Here is a 17918-nt window from a genome sequence, read left to right on the forward strand (position 1 = left end):
TCGAGAAAAAAGAACTGCGGTTTTAAAATGTGCTCAAGATAGATGTTCGCGCCAACATCATAGACAATACATGAAAGTGTTTGGATTTCTGTGCAATGTGTTCTGACCGAAAGAGACCTTACAGTAGTACAGTAATACTACTATACTTTCTACAATAAGTGCCTCAGGTTTATCCCACTCACATCCTTGGTACAATATGGGACTTTTTCTCAAGTGACTAGAGTGATAAAAAACATATTTGTGGATGTTCATAAAAAGCCCATTGTCACAAATCTGCCATACAGAAGCAAGGACGTGAGATTACAGAGGTTTATATCAAAAGTCTTCCATGTCAGATCTCCACACTTGTTACTCTTCAAAGTAACCCTTGATAAAACGTCAACTATAAAGCAACAGAGACCTTTTTGTGTGTTTTAACCCCTTTTGGATAGTAGTGCAGTCTCATTTCTACTATATCTTTGGATGGCTGTGCACAGGTCAAATTTGGAGGCTAACGCTACTTCCAAATATAGCAAGCTGAAGCTGACATAGTTGTTTGTTTGCAGGAGTTGTAGGCCAGCAGTACTGCTTAATACCACAGCCTACGTGAATAGAGACTGGATCGCACCCAAAATCTTAATTTTGACATCAGAATACATTACAGTCAACGAAAGATCTGCAAAACTTCCAGGACACCTACTTTACATTTATTTTCCAGGAAGAAAATAAATGTAAAGAAAAGTCATAATGCCAGATCAGACGGGCTTTGGTAATGCACTGCGGCTAGATTGACACTCCTTAACTGTTGTACTAATCGGGTCTTAAAAGCCTACTCCATGTTGTACCAGAATCTGAAGAATGTGGGGCAATTCAAAAACTAGTCTTGTAACGCAACAAACTCAAGAGTTTAACCCAGTCAATATCAAAACCAGCAAAGGTCAACAGTGCATCCATTCATTGTTGGGAAAAGTTTGTTTTTTTGTAATAAGTTACAGATTACTAGTTAACCTGTAATGAATTTATTCTTCATTGATGATGAAGAATAAATGTTTTTATTCTTCATCATCAATGTAGCTTATTGCAGTTACTGTAATTAAAATGCATTTAGTTTTTGGTTACTTGTCTAATAAATTAAATTGGGCAATAAAGCAGAAACAGACTTGAGCAATGTCAACATTTTTTTACAGCTTGCAAACAGGGTTTAGACTTGTTTACTAGCAGTAGATTAATGTCAAAGATTTAAAAAAAAAGAAAAATCACTGAATTTCTGTACCCTGGCATTGTTGGCGGGTTATAGCGTGGCCAGCTCGGATTTTTCACATAAATGTGCACAGAGTTGACTGGTGAATGAGAACAAATTCAAACAACAGACACAAAAAACAACGCTAAACACCTTTAGGTGACTGTTGTTGTGATTTGGCGCTGTATGCTAATACATCAGCTTTTTGGAACGATCAGTATTTACATTTACATTTACTGCACAGTCTCACACCAACTTTTATTCTGAATTGACAGAAATTCTACATTTCTGCATTCGTGGATGTCACAAGTAACTAACCAACTTGACTTCACTGCTTGGGAATTACAATAAGTGAGATTTTGGCTACAGCTGGTTTTCATCCATTTAATGAGTTTATGAAAATGAACTTGCAAAGTCTTTAAATTTGCATTACAAAATCGAGTAACCATTACATCATCTTCATTTCTTTTTCACAATTGTGTTACCCTGGAGCCTAAACAGTTGTGAAAAATCAAACTCAAACAATGTGCGAGCATAAGCAATGCTAATAGAAAATGTCAGTTTGTTTGGTTTTTAATCAAATGTTTTTCTTCAGCCAACAAATGTGATGTTTGCTATTAGAGAAGGCCAGGAGGAGCACTGTGTCTTTGTGGATCTAGAGAAAGCATATCACAGCGTGCCAAGAGAGGAACTGTGGTACTGCATAAGGAAGTCAGGAGCGGCTGAGATGTACGTGAGTGTGGAGCAGGACATGTATGAGGACGGCAAGAGAGTGGTGAGGTGTGCAGTAGAAGTGACAGATGGCTCTGGGCCCCTTCTTGTTTGCAATGTCGATGTAGAGATTTATAGATGACGTCAGGAAAAAAACTTTGTAGATTATGATGTTCGCAGACAACACTGCGATCTATAGTTGGAGTAGGGAGCAGGCGGAAGAGAGCCTGGAAAGGTGGAGAGAAGAGGAATGAAAGTCAGAATACATGAGTTTGAATGAGAGGGAGACCGATATAATAGTGAGGATGCGATTAGTAGTGACGGTGGATGAGTTTAAATAGGCATGGTGGAGCAGATGGAGACGAGTGTTGGGTTGATTTATCAGAGAAGGGTAGGGGAAGATGTAGTGAGACTTGCTTTGATACATTATTTAGAGACAGGGGCACTGCCAAAAACACAGGAAGGGGATCTATAATAATGATAATAATATATGGTACATGCCTCGCTGCCAGACAAATATAGTGTATTACAGAGTTTAAGTGGTGCAGAGGGTGGTCAGGATTATCCATGATGGATAACAGTGACCTCCTCGCTACACCAGCTCCACAAGTTCCAATTTGCAGCCAGGAATAGAGCCGGCCTTACTAATCAGTTTGTTCTGTTGGTGTCACCACCTGATGATGATTTCCCAGCAAACCACAGCAAAGTCCACCGTGCTCACCACAATTAACTGATAAAAAAAAATAATCACCTTTGTTTTGATTGACAGATTGAAGGCTCTAAAGTCTAAAGGAACTAAAGTCTGCTCATTCCCTTTTAGTATATAGCCTCTGTGTTGGTGTTCCAGTTCAGCCCAGGTACTTATACATCTGTACTACGTCAATATCCTGTCCCATGATAGACACGGGTCATGTAGCCATCCTCTTCCTTCTGAAGTCAATAACCATCTTTCTGGTCTTATTCACATTAAGAAGCAGACAGTTCCTCCCAGACAGTTACACAAAATCATTAACTAGTTCTTTGCCCTCCTCCTTCTGCCACATAAACATCCAGCAACTACAGAACTGTTACAGCATCTCTATATCTGGCATGAACTGCAGGTGTACAATGTGAACAGCAATGGAGACAGCACAGAGACCTTTCTGCACCAAATCAGACAGAGCACCGCCCAGTCTCACATACTATGACCTGTCTGCCAGGTGGCCAGTAATCCATGAGATGGTGAATGCATTTACTCACACGCAGCTCCTCTTCTCGTATCATCCTGTTCTGCATCTCTGCACTCCATTGTGCATATATACACAAAGTACTTTCTAGTGAATGCTTTCTAGTTCTGTTCTTTCTACAGCATTTTCCTCCTCAGCTTTTTTCAGTAAGGAGTCTTAATGCCATTGTTTACCTTTTTTTTTTTTTTTTCCAGCACCTGAAAGCATATGATCTGTTAGGGTCTGTTGGGATATGACAGACAATAATTTCCTCACTGGACGGTCTGCGCAAGGATCTGTGCAGATGTCCGAATCCCTGTCTGGTTTTTTTGTGTGTCATATCTAAGCCATCAACTGTTATGCATGCACACCTTTAAGTAAGTATAATAGGATAAGTATTATAAGTATAATAGGAATAGCTACTCAGCCATGGTGTCTCCAGCTGTCCATGTCTATGTCCACAACTTGGTATAATCAAGGCTTTAAGCAGTACAGTATACTAGCTCATATGACCACAGATCAGCCACAGATAGACATTTTTCTTTACATCAACTCTTTATTCAGGTCTGCGATCATTTTGAGACCATAAATGATATCCCTGAAAAGATGATGTGAGTACTTTTGCACTTTATTCATTAACCTCAAAGACAGCTTATCATATAAAACATGTAAGTATATACATGTAAGTGTTCAGTGGGCCTGGTCAGCCCCTCTCACATTAGATAATCATGCTGCATCCTGGTTACCTCAACACATGAAGATTACCAATGCTTTTTCAGGTGTTGTCAGCACGTGGCCTTTAAAGGGTAGTTATTAAATAATTCTCCATAATGTAGTACTGTGCTTACTATATATAAACTCTACTTTCTCAAAACCTCAAACAATTTTCTGGTATTCCCAAATGATTAGTTAATAAATGACTTGTCTGGTTCAATCAGCAACGACAAGTGAACTAACCGCATGAATTAACGGCAACTAGTGAACTAGAAAAATCCTTTGTCAGGTGCTGTCTTAATAGAAAGAAAAGCAATGAAAATTTCATCGTGACGGATTACATAATGCGCTTTCGACAGGCTTCTCCAAAACGACGTCCAGAGCCGGAAAATCTGGCGGGGGTGAGTTATTCATCGCTTTTAGTAAACGGGCTAAAACAAGCATTAACAACTTGTGTGGGCCTTTAAACGGAGTCGCAGACAAGAAGTTACCAAACAACAGGTTACTACAACAGAGGTTTTCTGGCTTCTTTCTCAAAGACCTCCTAAAAGGGTTGCAGAAACAGAGGAATATGTTTACAACAAGTGAATCATTTTTGTTCTTAGAAACCATGCAGACAGGTGCCTGAACAAATAAGCAGAAATCACAAGTGATATGATTAAAGATACGTGTTTAAATAATAAATAAATTTGTTTATAAATGAACACACTATGTTACGCTGGAGGTAACACGTAGCCAATGCCGTCTTCTGTAATACCAAGTATAGTGAAATGCAGACAACCTTTGATTCGAGGTAATTAGTTCTGATAAAGTGAGCGGCTGGCAGAAGAAGTCACGCTGAGTTCAAAGGGGTGTCCCTCATCAGGAAACATTAAGTGTTCTTACCAACATGATGTCATTTAATCCCAACACTTGATGCAGCGTTAAAAACCGAGGGTTACCAGGCAAACAATCCATCACGCTTTTTAGACATTTGCTATGACATGCTCCACACAAACCCCCAGAAAGAATAAAAACATAAAAAAAAAAAAACGCAACACACACAAACTGCTGTCAGTATTTCAACAAGGCCCAAAAGAGAAAAAATGAGTTTCACTTTAAGACAAAGTCCTAAGCAAAGAGCCTGCAAGGCTGCTGAATCTGAATTAAGCATAGATTGGCCTATATTGCAGCAATTAGGGAACTAGTTCAAGTCGTGCCAGTTCTCATGTAGGTTCTTTTACACTGGGGACTTTTACTCTAAAACGGTGAAGAATACAGTGCAGTCTGGGCTAGGAAACAGTGGTTGAATTGAAAAAGACCACGGTGGAATGAACTTTTACTCATTTAACAGCAGAAAAGGTTTGCAGATGAGTGCTGTGCTTTGAAAGAAGAATGTGGCATAATAGCTTGTAGGCATGACTAAACAGTATGCACGTGAAATAACATATTTATCACCGGCACGCAGGAGAATAACCACATCAATCACGCACACGATTTGAAAATAGGAGATAAGATAAACTGACTCTAAGTGCCCGTGCATCTGATGCTGCACGAGTGGCCCGGCTTCCCCAGAATCAGAAAGCAGAGTGGTGTAGAGGAACATGCGTGCAACCTGATTTGAGCTCTCATGCCTACGGTAAATCCATTCCTCCTCTCAAAAAGCTTGGAACACTGTATGTGAAGGGGTGACTAACTTGCACTTCCAGGAATATCGCACATAACTGGAAGCCAGAAGGGCAGCTAAATTCCTGTTTTTGTCCCCGCTTGGTTTTGTCCCAAAAGGCACTCACTGACCCACTCATTAACGGGTAAAGCTGCAGCTTGACAAGAAACCCCCAGATGACAGTAATTGTTGCAGTCGCAGATGGAGAGCAATTAATGAAGGGTCAGAAGTTTCCAGAAGTGTGTCTGCCTGCATTAAACACCTCCTGTATGAATCTCACTGTAACCCTTGACCTAGGACCTCGATGGAGCTGGGTAAAACATAAGCAGGGGCACATTGATTATGGTGGCTTCTCTATATTTCAAGTAAAATGAGCACTTCTGAGAATGTTTTTAAACCTTAACAAAGAGTAGAATCAGCATCACGGTGAATTATGTAATGCTGCACAGTCTGAAATCCTCTCTTACAAATCCACAACTGTGAAGAGGAACCAACTTGTGAAAAAAGTTCTGATCCAATGCTCTAACACAGTCTCTACCGTGAGCAGCATGTTTTGGGACTGTTTCTTTTTTTTTGTAACCTACTCCAAACGACTATGCAGCTCCGCAAGCGGCATCAAATTAATTAACAATGACTTACAATACAAAGCACTTTGAACTGAGTGTGTGCTGTGAACAGAGCCAGATTGACGGGAAACTTTGACCCCGCAGGCCTCCCCACAGCAGTTGCTTATGACTTGCCTCCCTTGAATTCCCCTCTGGTGCACTGCCAGCAGCACAGACGCTATACCCTCCAGAGCTGAGTGTTTATGATTAAGTATGCAGGTGTAATGATGCGAAAACTTAATGTATGCGTCTTTTAGTGGGAGTGTGTGAACAGAATTCACAAATTGCCACTAACTACTGCAAACAGATACACCCGGTTACCCATTTACAAACATATCTGAGATGAATGGAGCTGAATTATTTAAAGCATCATTATATCATTATGCAACAAGACACTCTCTCTGCTAACGGGCAAAATACTTCTACAGAGAAAAACTTCACATAATTTTATTAATTGTCTCTTTTTAAGTATTTTAAACCAAAATATGTCACGGCTGCTTAGGCAGCAGCTTTTATTTAAGCATAAACTCAGTGTTAGGTATGTAGCAAGTGTTTGGATGCTGAGGACGGAACATGAACCGATGCCCCGGGATATTTAATGAGGTGCATGCAGATGTTTTAAACTCCGACCACATCTGCGGCTTGTGCACAAACTGAGGAATGACTCGAGCACGGGTGGAACTCACTGTGGTGCAGTGGTTATGAATATCGCCTGACAGCAAGAGGGCCCTGGATTTGAGACTGTCAGCTGCCTGGCATCTTTTTTTGTTTGGTATGTGGATGTTGTCCCTGCACCTGTGTGGGATCGCTCCATTCTCGTTAGGCTAATTAGTGATTCTAAATTGCCTGGAAGCATAAGCGGCTGTCCTTTTCTCTCTGTGATAGATGGGTGACCAGTCAAGGTTGTACCCCACCTCTTATCCCATGACAGTTGGGATAAGCTCCAGGCTAGCATGGCCCTGAACTGGATAAGGAGTTAAGAAAGTGGATAGATAGAAAAATATGCATCTAATTAAAAAGAGTAGAAAACTGTTTGTCTTAGTTTATTGTTTTTTGTCGAAACAAATTGTGCAGGAGTGTAATTATTAATCACTAAATCAGAGCATGGCAGATTTTCCTTCCTTAAGAAGAAAATGTTGCTACCTTACAAAAATAAACACTTCACACAAGTTTCTGTGTCACTGAAATATGGTGACTAATGAATCAACAACCCAATTATTTTCTTTTCACTAGCAGGGACTACATCCTCGGTAACGATGGGCGATGAGGGATGAGGAAGTGTGACTGGTGCTGCGGTTTGGGGAAGGCCTCGAAGGGGACTGGCGACGGCTCTCGGGCCGGGCAGATCCCCATGTACTAACGAGAAATGAATGAAGGAAAGGAAGAGAGGAGAAGAGGGGGAAAAATGAGGGGGAAGGTTAGGGCATGAAAATGAGAACAGCAGGTATTGGAGGAGGGGGGCTTTTATAGCCTGAGGCCGGAGGGGGCGTGAAGGAGAAGCGGTCCCGCTCCTGAAATTCAGATGATATCTCCACCAAATCAGTTCCCAGTTAATGTTCTGCAATATTACTTATCAATGAAGTGACTTGTGGATTCAGTGCCATTGTGTAGCACACACACACACACACACACAGGAATGCAAGTAAACACAAACATTCAAATATTCACTAAATGGTTGTAACACACAAAATCGTAGTCATCAGATGTCTACTACAATCACAACAGAGATATGTAATAATAAAAAGAAATCGCAAACATTTGCTGATCTTAGTATCCTGATAATATAACAGGATGGTGAACTTTCTCTGTTGACTCAGAAAACTGGTGCATGTCTGTGACTAGTCAGCTGTAATGAAAATAAATAAACAAACGCCCCCCTCCCCAAATAGTATATTATGTAATGCTAATTTGGCAGAGGAACTACACCTAATTTCTGGTAATGGAGCTCGCTGATTTGTTCTGTTTTTCCTCCCAATTAATCCTCTTAAAGTGAAGCGAATATTCTAATAAGCGCACAACAGTCATGTTTCTTTTCCCTTAGTTTTAAGAGTTCATAAATCAGCTGCTGACAGGTGTGTCTGTGTATGCATCAGTCCAGTCCAGCACCAAATCTACAAACCCTTTCCAGGAATAACTTAGTCAGAAGCAACAACAGTGAGGGGGTTGGCTATGCAAAACATCAGATAAACCGTGGGTGAGGTAAACATCTTTCTCAAACACCATGCGCATACAAATACACACAGCACACGGGGGGGCTCGAGGGTGTTAGAGGTTGTTATTCATTATCCACACGACTGCATTCCAGGATTGGACAAAAAAAGAGTTATCGCCACCATCACTCTGAAGCAAGCGCATGAGAGGCAGACAGGGATTTAAGCAGGTTCTCAAACAAGATGCCCCCACCTGATAACCTCAGCGCTGCTGTTGCACTATTCCCACATGTCCTAATGCATTTACAAATGAGAGAGAGGGAGAGATGAAAGGAATGGGAAAGTGTGAAAAGGGTTGAATAGGAGGAGGGCAAGGCATGAGGAGGAAAAGCAGGAGGAGAGAGAGAGTGTGTGAACATTAACACTTAATGGAAGTGATGGAGAATGATAAGGACACCTGCTTCTCCGCTTTACAGGAAGTGACCTGTGAAGATGTGGCAACTACACCTGTGGCAGATTCAGTGTTGTCTGAGGGGGAAAGAACCTTTGCAGCTACTTCCCCCATCTCTTTTTCCTTCAGTACAAGAAATTTATTGAGGAATTCCTCTTCCTTCTTTTTATTGCTCAATATCTGATTTTAGACATTTGACCTATAGATACACCACATGCACTCAGTGACTCCTTGCATCATAAACGATTACATAACTCATGTATCTACCTTGCCTTATCCAACAAAGAGAGTGGTCATGTGAAAGACCTGCCTAGAACAGACATCAACCTTTAACACATTCCAGGTGTCAAAGGTTGATGCAAAACTCTCTTACCTTTTTTAAACTCCTCCAGCATTGCGTCAAGCTTGGTGTCATTGAACACAAAATGCAACGGGTGGCTGTAAAACTTTGTGATGGTTTTGAGCGGAGTGCAATCATCCGGGTCCACGAAGGCCAGGTCCTTGACCAAGAGCAGATCCACTATATTGGACCTCTCGCCCTCGAAAACGGGGATGCGCGTGTAGCCGCTCTTCATTATCTCGGACATGGTATTGAAGTCCAGCGTTGCATCCCCAGGAATCATGAAGCAATCCCTCAGCGGCGTCATCACGTCCTCTACAGTCTTAGTCCTGAGCTCCAGCGCGCCCTGGATGATGTTCAGCTCCTCTTTCACCAGATCGTTGTAGGGGTCCGTGACGCGCAGCATCTCCAGAAGCTTCTCTCTGTTGTACACGGTTCCTATCTCCTGTCCGAGCAGGTAGTCCAGCAGCTTACTGACTGGGTAGGACGCAGGGAAGGTAAGCAGCATGAAGAACTTGGTGAGGAATATGGTGTTGGCTCCCACAGCGAGGCCGTGCCTGGAGCAGATGGCCTGTGGCACAATTTCCCCAAAAATGACTATACCGATGGTGGACATGACAACAGCAATCAAGCCCGAACCGGCGATATCATCCAGCAAGATGGTTAGCGTGGTGTTCACTAACACGTTCCCGAGCAGAAGAGAGCATAGCAAATAATTCCCTTGGCTCCTGACCGGCTCTATTTTTTTGGCGTAATTCTTCTCCCTTTCCGTGCCGCAGTTCTGCACTATCTGGAGCTCCATGGGGTCCAGAGCCATGAGCCCCAGGTTCAGCCCGCTGAACATACCGGACAGGCAAAGTAACATGGAGATGAAGATGACCTGGAGCCAGAAAGGCAGCAGAAACTTTTTCTCCTCCACCACTATCACTTTGGTGTCATCCCCATCGTGGTAGATCCAGGTGTTCTCCGTCCGCGTGTCGTGCATCCCGGCCACGGCTGGTGTTGAGGTGGCGATGCAAAGGTAATACGTTTTACTCCTCTCCGTCTTTCGCAGAGGTTTGACCTCAATTTCAACTATACCGGATGTCTTTCGATTCAGGATGATGTAGGGCAATATCATTATATCCGAAGTCCTAAAACCACAGGGATGCAAGCCGGACGAGTCCTCCTGGCTCTGGTTATCCCCCGAGGAGCTGTCAATGCTCCCAATCGCCCGGCTCCGCTCATGTTCCGTGAAAGCAATTTTGGACCAGGTCTCGTTGTTGATGTTCTGCCCGTACACTCTTAATTTTACCCGAGAGCGCTCACTCACCCGCAGGTAGCCCTTATCCATGAAGGAAATGTCGTCCGTGTCCTCCAGTCGGAGCCCTATGATGACGGTCTCCTCGGACCCTTCCTTGCCACTTGTCGGGGTGACACAGCAGCCAGTGACAGTTAAGAAAATCATCGCCAAAGCTCGGACCCGGTTAAGTGACGCCATTTTTGCAGCGGTGGGTGCTTGGGATAACGGTTCTGCCATATTGATAACAACTGGCAACCAACCTCCTGAATGAAAAGGGCTTTTAAAAATCAGAGCCAGTCGGAGTCCGCCTTCATCTCCGCCCAGGGTTGCCGTGACTTGTGCATCGGGACCTGCTCGTTCCCACTACGTGTCCGACACTGATGACTCGCGAGCGCAGGCTTACGGGCCAACTCGTGCCTCCCCTGGTGTCCCCGATACAGGCGACGGCGACGACCAATCGGGAGGTTCCGCTGGCCGGGAGGCGGGGCGTCCGCAGCCTCCTTGGCGAATCAAATTCCAAAACAAGTGCACCTCATGTTAGGAGACAGATAGGACTTTACTCGTGACTTCTTAAAACATATCATGCTAGAAAAGACAACCACAATACCCGGTCTAAATGTTTAAAAAGGCACGTGCAAAGATTAAAGGTTAACTAAAATAAATACTACAACATGTTTTATCTATATAGACTATCAAAGGTTGTGACATGTTAATTTGTTTTTCTGCTATCGCATTGCATCATACTGCATGCTGAAACTCCGAAGCACTATCTATATCATGTCTCATTTTAATGATAGGTATTACAGTGGACAGTAATGTGTTCTTAGACTGACTAACTTGAAGAGGTTAAAGTTGTCAAAACCATTAAAGACATATACATGTACGTCATTGAGATGTGATCTTATTAGCCTATTTATCTTTTCCCCCTTTAAACTTAAAATGAAACTAAAGTGAGAGATCCTGACCACCATGGCTTGAACTGGTCCCCTTAATCAAAGCTTTTCCCAAATACAAATGTGCATTTGTACCTTTAGAAATAATGCACTACATCATAGGAGCAAAGATGAAAATAGAAGAGTCATTTCATTAAATATTATTTATTGTGTTTTATCAGAAATAACACATAATAATCACAATAATGCGAAATAAATTTGAACACTTCTGTTGAAGCATATCTTAAAGCCAGTCTGCAAAACAATTAAGCACCGATTTACTAAAACACAGGTTTTAAGGGAAGTAAAAAGTATTGTGTGAATAAACAATGTCAGTTTTATGGGTAAAAAAAAAAAATTAGACTAAGCAGGCATATGACAAAATGAGGCACAAATGAAGAAGTTGCTCTTCTTAATACTGCTCATGGTTGTTAAAAGGTTTTAAATTTGTTGCATTTTTATTTTACCTTACTAAAGTTTTCCTTTTATCTATACAATATAATCATGTTAATGAATTGTTACCATATTTAATCCTTTCATAAAATATTCACTGGGAGCACTTGCAGAACCCTTAAATCCCTCAAAGTGATATTGTTTGCACAAGATAATTTATAGCCTAGGTACTCAACATGTGGCCTGTGGGCCAGTGTCAAACTTCAAAAATGTTATGTGGCTTCTAATCACCCTTGATTCAACAACAGTTCAGTCAAAACCAATGGATAGTACCGCTGAAAACTAGATGCAGGGAGCATATCTCTTCAATTTTAACTATTTTCGTTGACATTATAGCAAAATAAACCACCCTAACCTTAATTTAAAAAAATAGTTGGTACAATTTAACAACCACCTCACTCTGATAAGACAAACTAAAATTGTTTGATGTGAGATTTCTTTTCCTTATGGTCCTAAATCATATGCTGGCTCCTTAAATAGGCTCATATGCACTTGAAGCAACTTCAAATACAAACAGTTTGATTACACAATAAAACACTTTAAAGTCATCAGCAGAACTCATTTCTCTGCAGGCCATACACTTGTAGTCCTTCACATAGTCATTCAGTATGTGAAGCAAATGATGGCTTTGTGTAATTGCAATGCAGGGTGTTCCAAAGTGAAACTAAAACTTGACCAGCTGAGATGTCTCCATTATACACTGGGTGGGTGAAGTTGTTTGAGCAACCAGTATCTATTAAATTATGATCTACCCACAAGGTGTTTATTGTTTGTCGATGTAATGAAGTTGTGAGGTCATATATGAGGAACGTGATTATGTTTAATTAAAATGAATGAATTAATACTCATGGAAGTTCACCAAACATGTAGACATTATTGGTAGGCAGGAAGCTGAGCCTGTTTCTTTGTGCTCTTCCCACCATCATTTGCAGCAGCCAGCAGACTGTGTGCTGCAGCATCCCCCAGTGGTTGATGCAGGGCCTTGCACACCCAACTTCAGGGCCAGCTCAAAAGGGTCCTCAATGCCAGCCTGTATGAATAATTCAGCCAAGCAGAAGCATTATAAGAACAAGCACCCAGTTACAAGAATGTATCATGTAACATTTGTGTTTCATCCCAAATCACTGTAAGCAAGGTCACAAAATTGAAGAAGTGAATACAGGTACTATTGCGGTACATTATAACAGAACACCAGCTCTTCTACACGGAGTCTTTTTATGGCCCTTTGCTTCCTTTATCAGTTGCTGGTTGTTCATTAAGTCACAATTTCAAAGCAGCTGTTCTTTCCATGAATAAGACCAAAGGCTTTTTATTAATATTATCAGCACACTGCTGTAGTGATTACAGAAAACTCTTTCAGACGAGACTTCACACTGTCCAAACTGTTAATAATGAGGTGGATTTTGATAAGCCTTTACCATTTTAATTGACTTCTATTTCTCATATCAGAAGAGAAAAACAAATCTATAATGAGCGGTTAACAAGTTAGAGAACTCATTTTAAAAAAAAGTAAAGCGGTGCTGTTAGAGGTGTATGTGCATAAAATGATTGTAAGCCCTGATGAAATGGTATTCTATTAGCCGAGTGTAGAACATTCCTTCTTGTTCAAGGTTCCCCAGCATGACTCCACAGTCTGGTTATGAGTCCAAGACAGCTGCTTGACCTTGTGCTCGTGCATGTGTGTATGTATGTTTGAGCGGTACGTGAACGTCCAAGAATGTACAGCATGCAGAAGCACATGCATGTGTGTTTGTGAGCGCAGTTTGACAGAGGCGCTCTGCCCTCTGGGCGTGTCACACAAATTGATACCAGAAACATACTGACCCCTAATGTGTAAAAGAGACATCCAAGAATTTAAACACAACACTGACCTTAGGTTTGACTCCACAAGGCCCAGTGGGGCCCCCCAGTGGCTGGAAAGTAAAGTCCTCTGCAAATCTGGAACGTGTCAGTATGTTGGCCACCTCTCCATCCACCTCCACAACTTCATTGGCCTACAAAATACATCCAAATCTGAAATCATTTGCACAGTTTAGGCGAGTAGAAGGCTGATGTATATTCTAATTCAGAATATACAGACCATGAAGGTGTACTGACAGTCAAACTGGAAACTATCCTCTGCCCCTGTAATGCCACCATTATATATGACTTTGCAGTTCTTGGTGTTCTCCTTGGGGACCTTAAACAAGCGGTATGTGGCAGAAACAAACTTGAAGTCACCTGTGTTAAACACACAAGATTGGAATTAAAAAATAAATATATATATTTCAGGTCATACAAGAAGGTTAGCAGCTCTCAAAATGTAAAATAACTTGGAATCTTGTAATGTTACATTAGTTGTAACTGTAGCTACATAAATATAGGTTAGGAGAAAACCAGCAGTGACATAATAGTGCAAGCTAACTTAGTAATGTTTATTTGTAGGGTTAATCTATAAAATGTTCTTCTTTAAGAACTTGTGCAAAAGGATTCTCTGATAGCATCGTTCATGTCGATTGTGCCTGTATGTGCAACTGACATGAATGTCACTGGATATTTACTCTTTTCCAGAGCTCTGTAAACTCCACAGATGGCTGTGTGGGAAAATCCCAGTAGATCATCAATTTCTGAAATAATCATACCAGCTTATCTGGCACTAACAACCACGCCACATTCAAAGTTACCTAAATCACCTTTTTCCCCCCCATTCTGATGCTCGGTCTGAACTTCAGCAGGTCATCGTGACCATGTCGACATGCCTATGCGCACCGAGCTGCAGTCATGTAATTTACTGCATAGATTTTTTTATTAAAAAAAACAGCTGAACAGATGTACCTAACAAAGTGGCTGTTGAGTGTAATTCTGTATCAAGCAAATAATGCAAAAGTCAAGCAAGTAAAAAAGCTGTCAAACCAAGAATGTCCTGCAGTTCCTTGTTGTCAACAGTGATGACACTGGCCGTAACCAGCCGTGGGGGGCTGAAGCCCACTTTTTCAGCCAATTGCAGGAGATCCTTCCAGCAGAGTGCTCCAGCAAGGCACTCACCTGCAAAGATAAAACAGACTATGATATTCTGGTGGGTGCTTCAATTTATGGCAGTAGAATATTAATTAGACGCACCCCATAATACTTTGTGATTTTTAATTTCCTCTGTTAGTCTTCCATTGCTGTAAATGTCACTGAAGTACAGCTCACCACCATCCTAATGAGGAAAAATGAGAAGTGTATGTAAATGTGTAAATATTTGCTTAGCTTTGCTCTCATAGCTTTATGATTGAAGATTTAATAACAATATTTTAAAAATGAGAAGCAGTGTACCTTAAGTACTTTGTAAGCTTCAGTCAGTACCAGCCTCTTGTCTGGAGAAAGATTCACCACACAGTTGGAGCTAAGCGAAAGCAGAAGATGTTCAAAACTGTTATTCTAGGATTATATATTGTTAAACTGCACACAAAAAAGGATTAGTAAGACACCTTACATAATTACATCGAATGAATCATTTTCCAGACCTGCCTCGGTCAAGGCTTCGATGTAGCCTTGGACAAAATTTATATTTGGCTTCTTGTAACCAAACTCTTTCATATGATGGTCCACATAGGTCCTGGCCAACTCAAGCTGGAATTTAAAAGAAAAAAAAGGTATTTATCAGAATTGATCAGTATCACTCAATAAGCCCAAAACTTTTTGGTTGTATTTAAGGCATGCATGCATACAGAACAGAGTTTTGTCTTTACAAATTAAGAAGTTGAAAATTTTTCACTTAGAAGATTTTACCAGCCTTAAATAAAGTTTTGGAGATATTCTGAGTTCAATTCAGTATCATTTAGCCATCAACTAGGATGCACCGATTAATCATAAGGCCAATACAGCGATACGGATGTTCAATACCTGGCCATCAGTCATGTCAATACCAGTGACATGTCCCTTCTCACCCACAAGCTGACTCAACATATAGCAGTCCCTCCCACTTCCACTGCCCAAGTCTAGTATCCTGCAGCCCTCTAAGCATTCTGGCACAACCAAACCACAGCCATAGTACCTGTGGGAGACAAAAACATATCAGGTTCACTGATTTTGAAGTGTGACTAGAAGAACAGAGAGGTCTGCAACCCACTAACCTAGCAGTGATTTCAGGGTGTACTTTCTTCAGTGCCTGGCGAATGAAGTCAGGGGTGGGCTGGACTGGAGCCACGCAGGCATTGGTCTTTAGGTCTGAGGTTTTCTTCAGCCTCTTGCCATAATAATCCTGTTTTGACAAAGAAATCTTGGTAACAGTAGCTCCTCATTATGAAGCAGACTATTTATTTATAAATAAACAGTTTGTTTGCTCCCGTTGTCTCAGCAACATAAATAAAATCTTTTGGGACCCATCTCACCATGATGATGCACTGTTTGAACATCTACCTTCAGGCAGATGTTTCAGAGCCATAAAGACATAATAGACTAAGGAGCTTAGTCTGTTAAGCTTTTATCCCTCAGCCATCAACATGCTGAACACTGCTAAATTACGGACAACCAGATTCAATGCAACTTACATATACAATGTTTACATTGTTACAGCATGATCTCATGTTTACAATTGTAGTTACCCTTGGTATTTAAGTTAACACCGGCAAATGGGGAGAAGCACAATATGGAAACGATTGTGTTGTTGTTGTTACATTTACATACAGACAGACAGACACTAATTTTTCTTTTTCTTTTGCACTGAGATAATTGCACCTCATTTTCCCTGTTTAATGTTTCATTGCTATAATGTCAATACACATTGTGATTCTGATACTGTGACTCTGAGGCTGCATTGGAAACTGACCATACAAGCAATGGAACAAAACTGCTGGACAGACACCTTAATGAGCACAACTACGGCTAACACGTGTTAGCCGTAGTTGTCACGTGTCATTTTTAAATGACAGATGATCTGTACAAACAGATCATTTACTCATCAGGGGCCCAGATCTGTTTTAACAGTTACATAAATACTGAAAATAGGCTAACAACACTCTGTCATGAGCAGTACCACTACCGACTGGTGTTATTTTACCTTCACATCCACGTGAATCGTGCTATCAGAGAATCCCTTTGGACACGTACTTTAAAAAAAAGAAAAACGAAAACATGAGTTACAGATTAGCCCTCCAAATACACGTCAGTAAGTTAGCCTGCGCCAAGTCACTGCTAGTTCTCTGCTGACTTAAACTGGTGTAGCTTTAGTTACAAGTAAGGTCACATTACAAGATCACAAGTTATTTTAGTCTTTAACTTGACACTTTATGACTATTGTTTCTTTAAAATAACCGTGTACGTATCATAACAACATTAAAGGTGAAGGTTCAATCTGACACACGTCACTCGCTGAATTCAGAACAGCTACAGCTTGAAACTGGACAATGCACAAGGATTAGGCTGTTTTTACCTCTTTCCACGGTCCATGGTTACATTACGTTCGCTTCCCAAGTAAAGGAAAATCTCAGTGTGCTGTCAAGTTTCCTTACTTTGAGCGAACACTGTGCGTTTCACTTCCTGTTTTACCAGCTCGCCCTCTACCTGCTTAACCTAACAGCAACAACGTGACAGCATTTCACATTGTTGCTGTATTAATTAAATGCATTTGATTTAATTTAATAGAAACAAGGCTATCGATTTCATGGGGATTTCCAAGAGGAAGCATGGGACACTCCCACCAATCACTCAGCTCAATAATAATAGATAAATAATTAAAACTGGGAGTTACAGAATATAATAATATTATACTATATTATAATATTGCCTTCTTGTTAAATGGTAAGGTGCCTTCCATATGTGGTCAGTGACGGTTTATCAGTTTACAATAAAAACAGCTGTCCACCTGCAAGTAAACCGTTTTTATTATATGTGGCAAAAGTGCCACAGCTTCAAACTGGAACATACACAGCATTATAGGTGCATAGCAGCATAGCCCTTTCTGGGAGGCTACTAAAAGTCAAAATTCAAATTTTGACAAAGTTAGACAACTTTCTGGGAAAGTAGTAAGGAGTGCTTGTGATTTTGTACAAAATCCTAATTACATGTGTATGGGACTTTACACATATGCCTGATGGATGATGGCATCTCCAGGATGGACCCTGCCTTTCACCCAATGACAGCTGGGATAAACTCCAATCAGCTAGTCAGTGGCTGATTAGCGCCATTCGTTAGGAACCTTGACTTCTACAATAACATCACTCAGTAGAACCACTCTGAAATTAAGTCA

General features: G+C 41.1%; 2 protein-coding genes across 3 annotated transcripts in view; both read right to left on the bottom strand.

Moving 5' to 3' along the window:
• The window catches only part of cnnm2b (cyclin and CBS domain divalent metal cation transport mediator 2b), a 47405-nt gene extending 36645 nt beyond the window's left edge, over positions 1-10760 (bottom strand). Inside the window, exon 1 of one of the 2 annotated variants that reach the window (XM_085161422.1) lies at positions 9074-10760. In XM_085161422.1, coding sequence (XP_085017548.1) covers positions 9074-10559 — 1486 coding nt within the window. In that variant the 5' untranslated portion in view covers positions 10560-10760. The remainder of the gene's footprint in view (positions 1-9073) is intronic. The other variant, XM_085161421.1, reaches the window with a different exon arrangement.
• A 639-nt stretch (positions 10761-11399) lies between these two features.
• On the bottom strand, positions 11400-17821 carry as3mt (arsenite methyltransferase). Its single transcript, XM_085161437.1, has 11 exons — positions 17103-17821; positions 16731-16779; positions 15805-15932; positions 15575-15725; positions 15165-15301; positions 15005-15074; positions 14807-14888; positions 14600-14731; positions 13788-13927; positions 13579-13701; positions 11400-12737 (listed from the first exon to the last, which is right to left on the bottom strand). Exons 1-11 carry the CDS (start codon positions 17117-17119, stop codon positions 12630-12632), a joined length of 1137 nt encoding a protein of 378 aa, XP_085017563.1. The 5' UTR covers positions 17120-17821; the 3' UTR covers positions 11400-12629.
• Between the last annotated feature and the right edge of the window lie 97 nt (positions 17822-17918).

Source organism: Neolamprologus multifasciatus, chromosome 6, assembly GCF_963576455.1.
Source record: "Neolamprologus multifasciatus chromosome 6, fNeoMul1.2, whole genome shotgun sequence".
Classification (NCBI taxonomy): Eukaryota; Metazoa; Chordata; class Actinopteri; order Cichliformes; family Cichlidae; genus Neolamprologus; species Neolamprologus multifasciatus.

Coding starts and splice junctions, on each gene's coding strand:
- as3mt (XM_085161437.1), bottom strand. Junction 15,726..15,804: donor CACCCTGAAATCACTGCTAG/GTTAGTGGGTTG, acceptor TGTCTCCCACAG/GTACTATGGCTGTGGTTTGG. Junction 13,928..14,599: donor GGAACTGCAGGACATTCTTG/GTTTGACAGCTT, acceptor TGTTTAACACAG/GTGACTTCAAGTTTGTTTCT.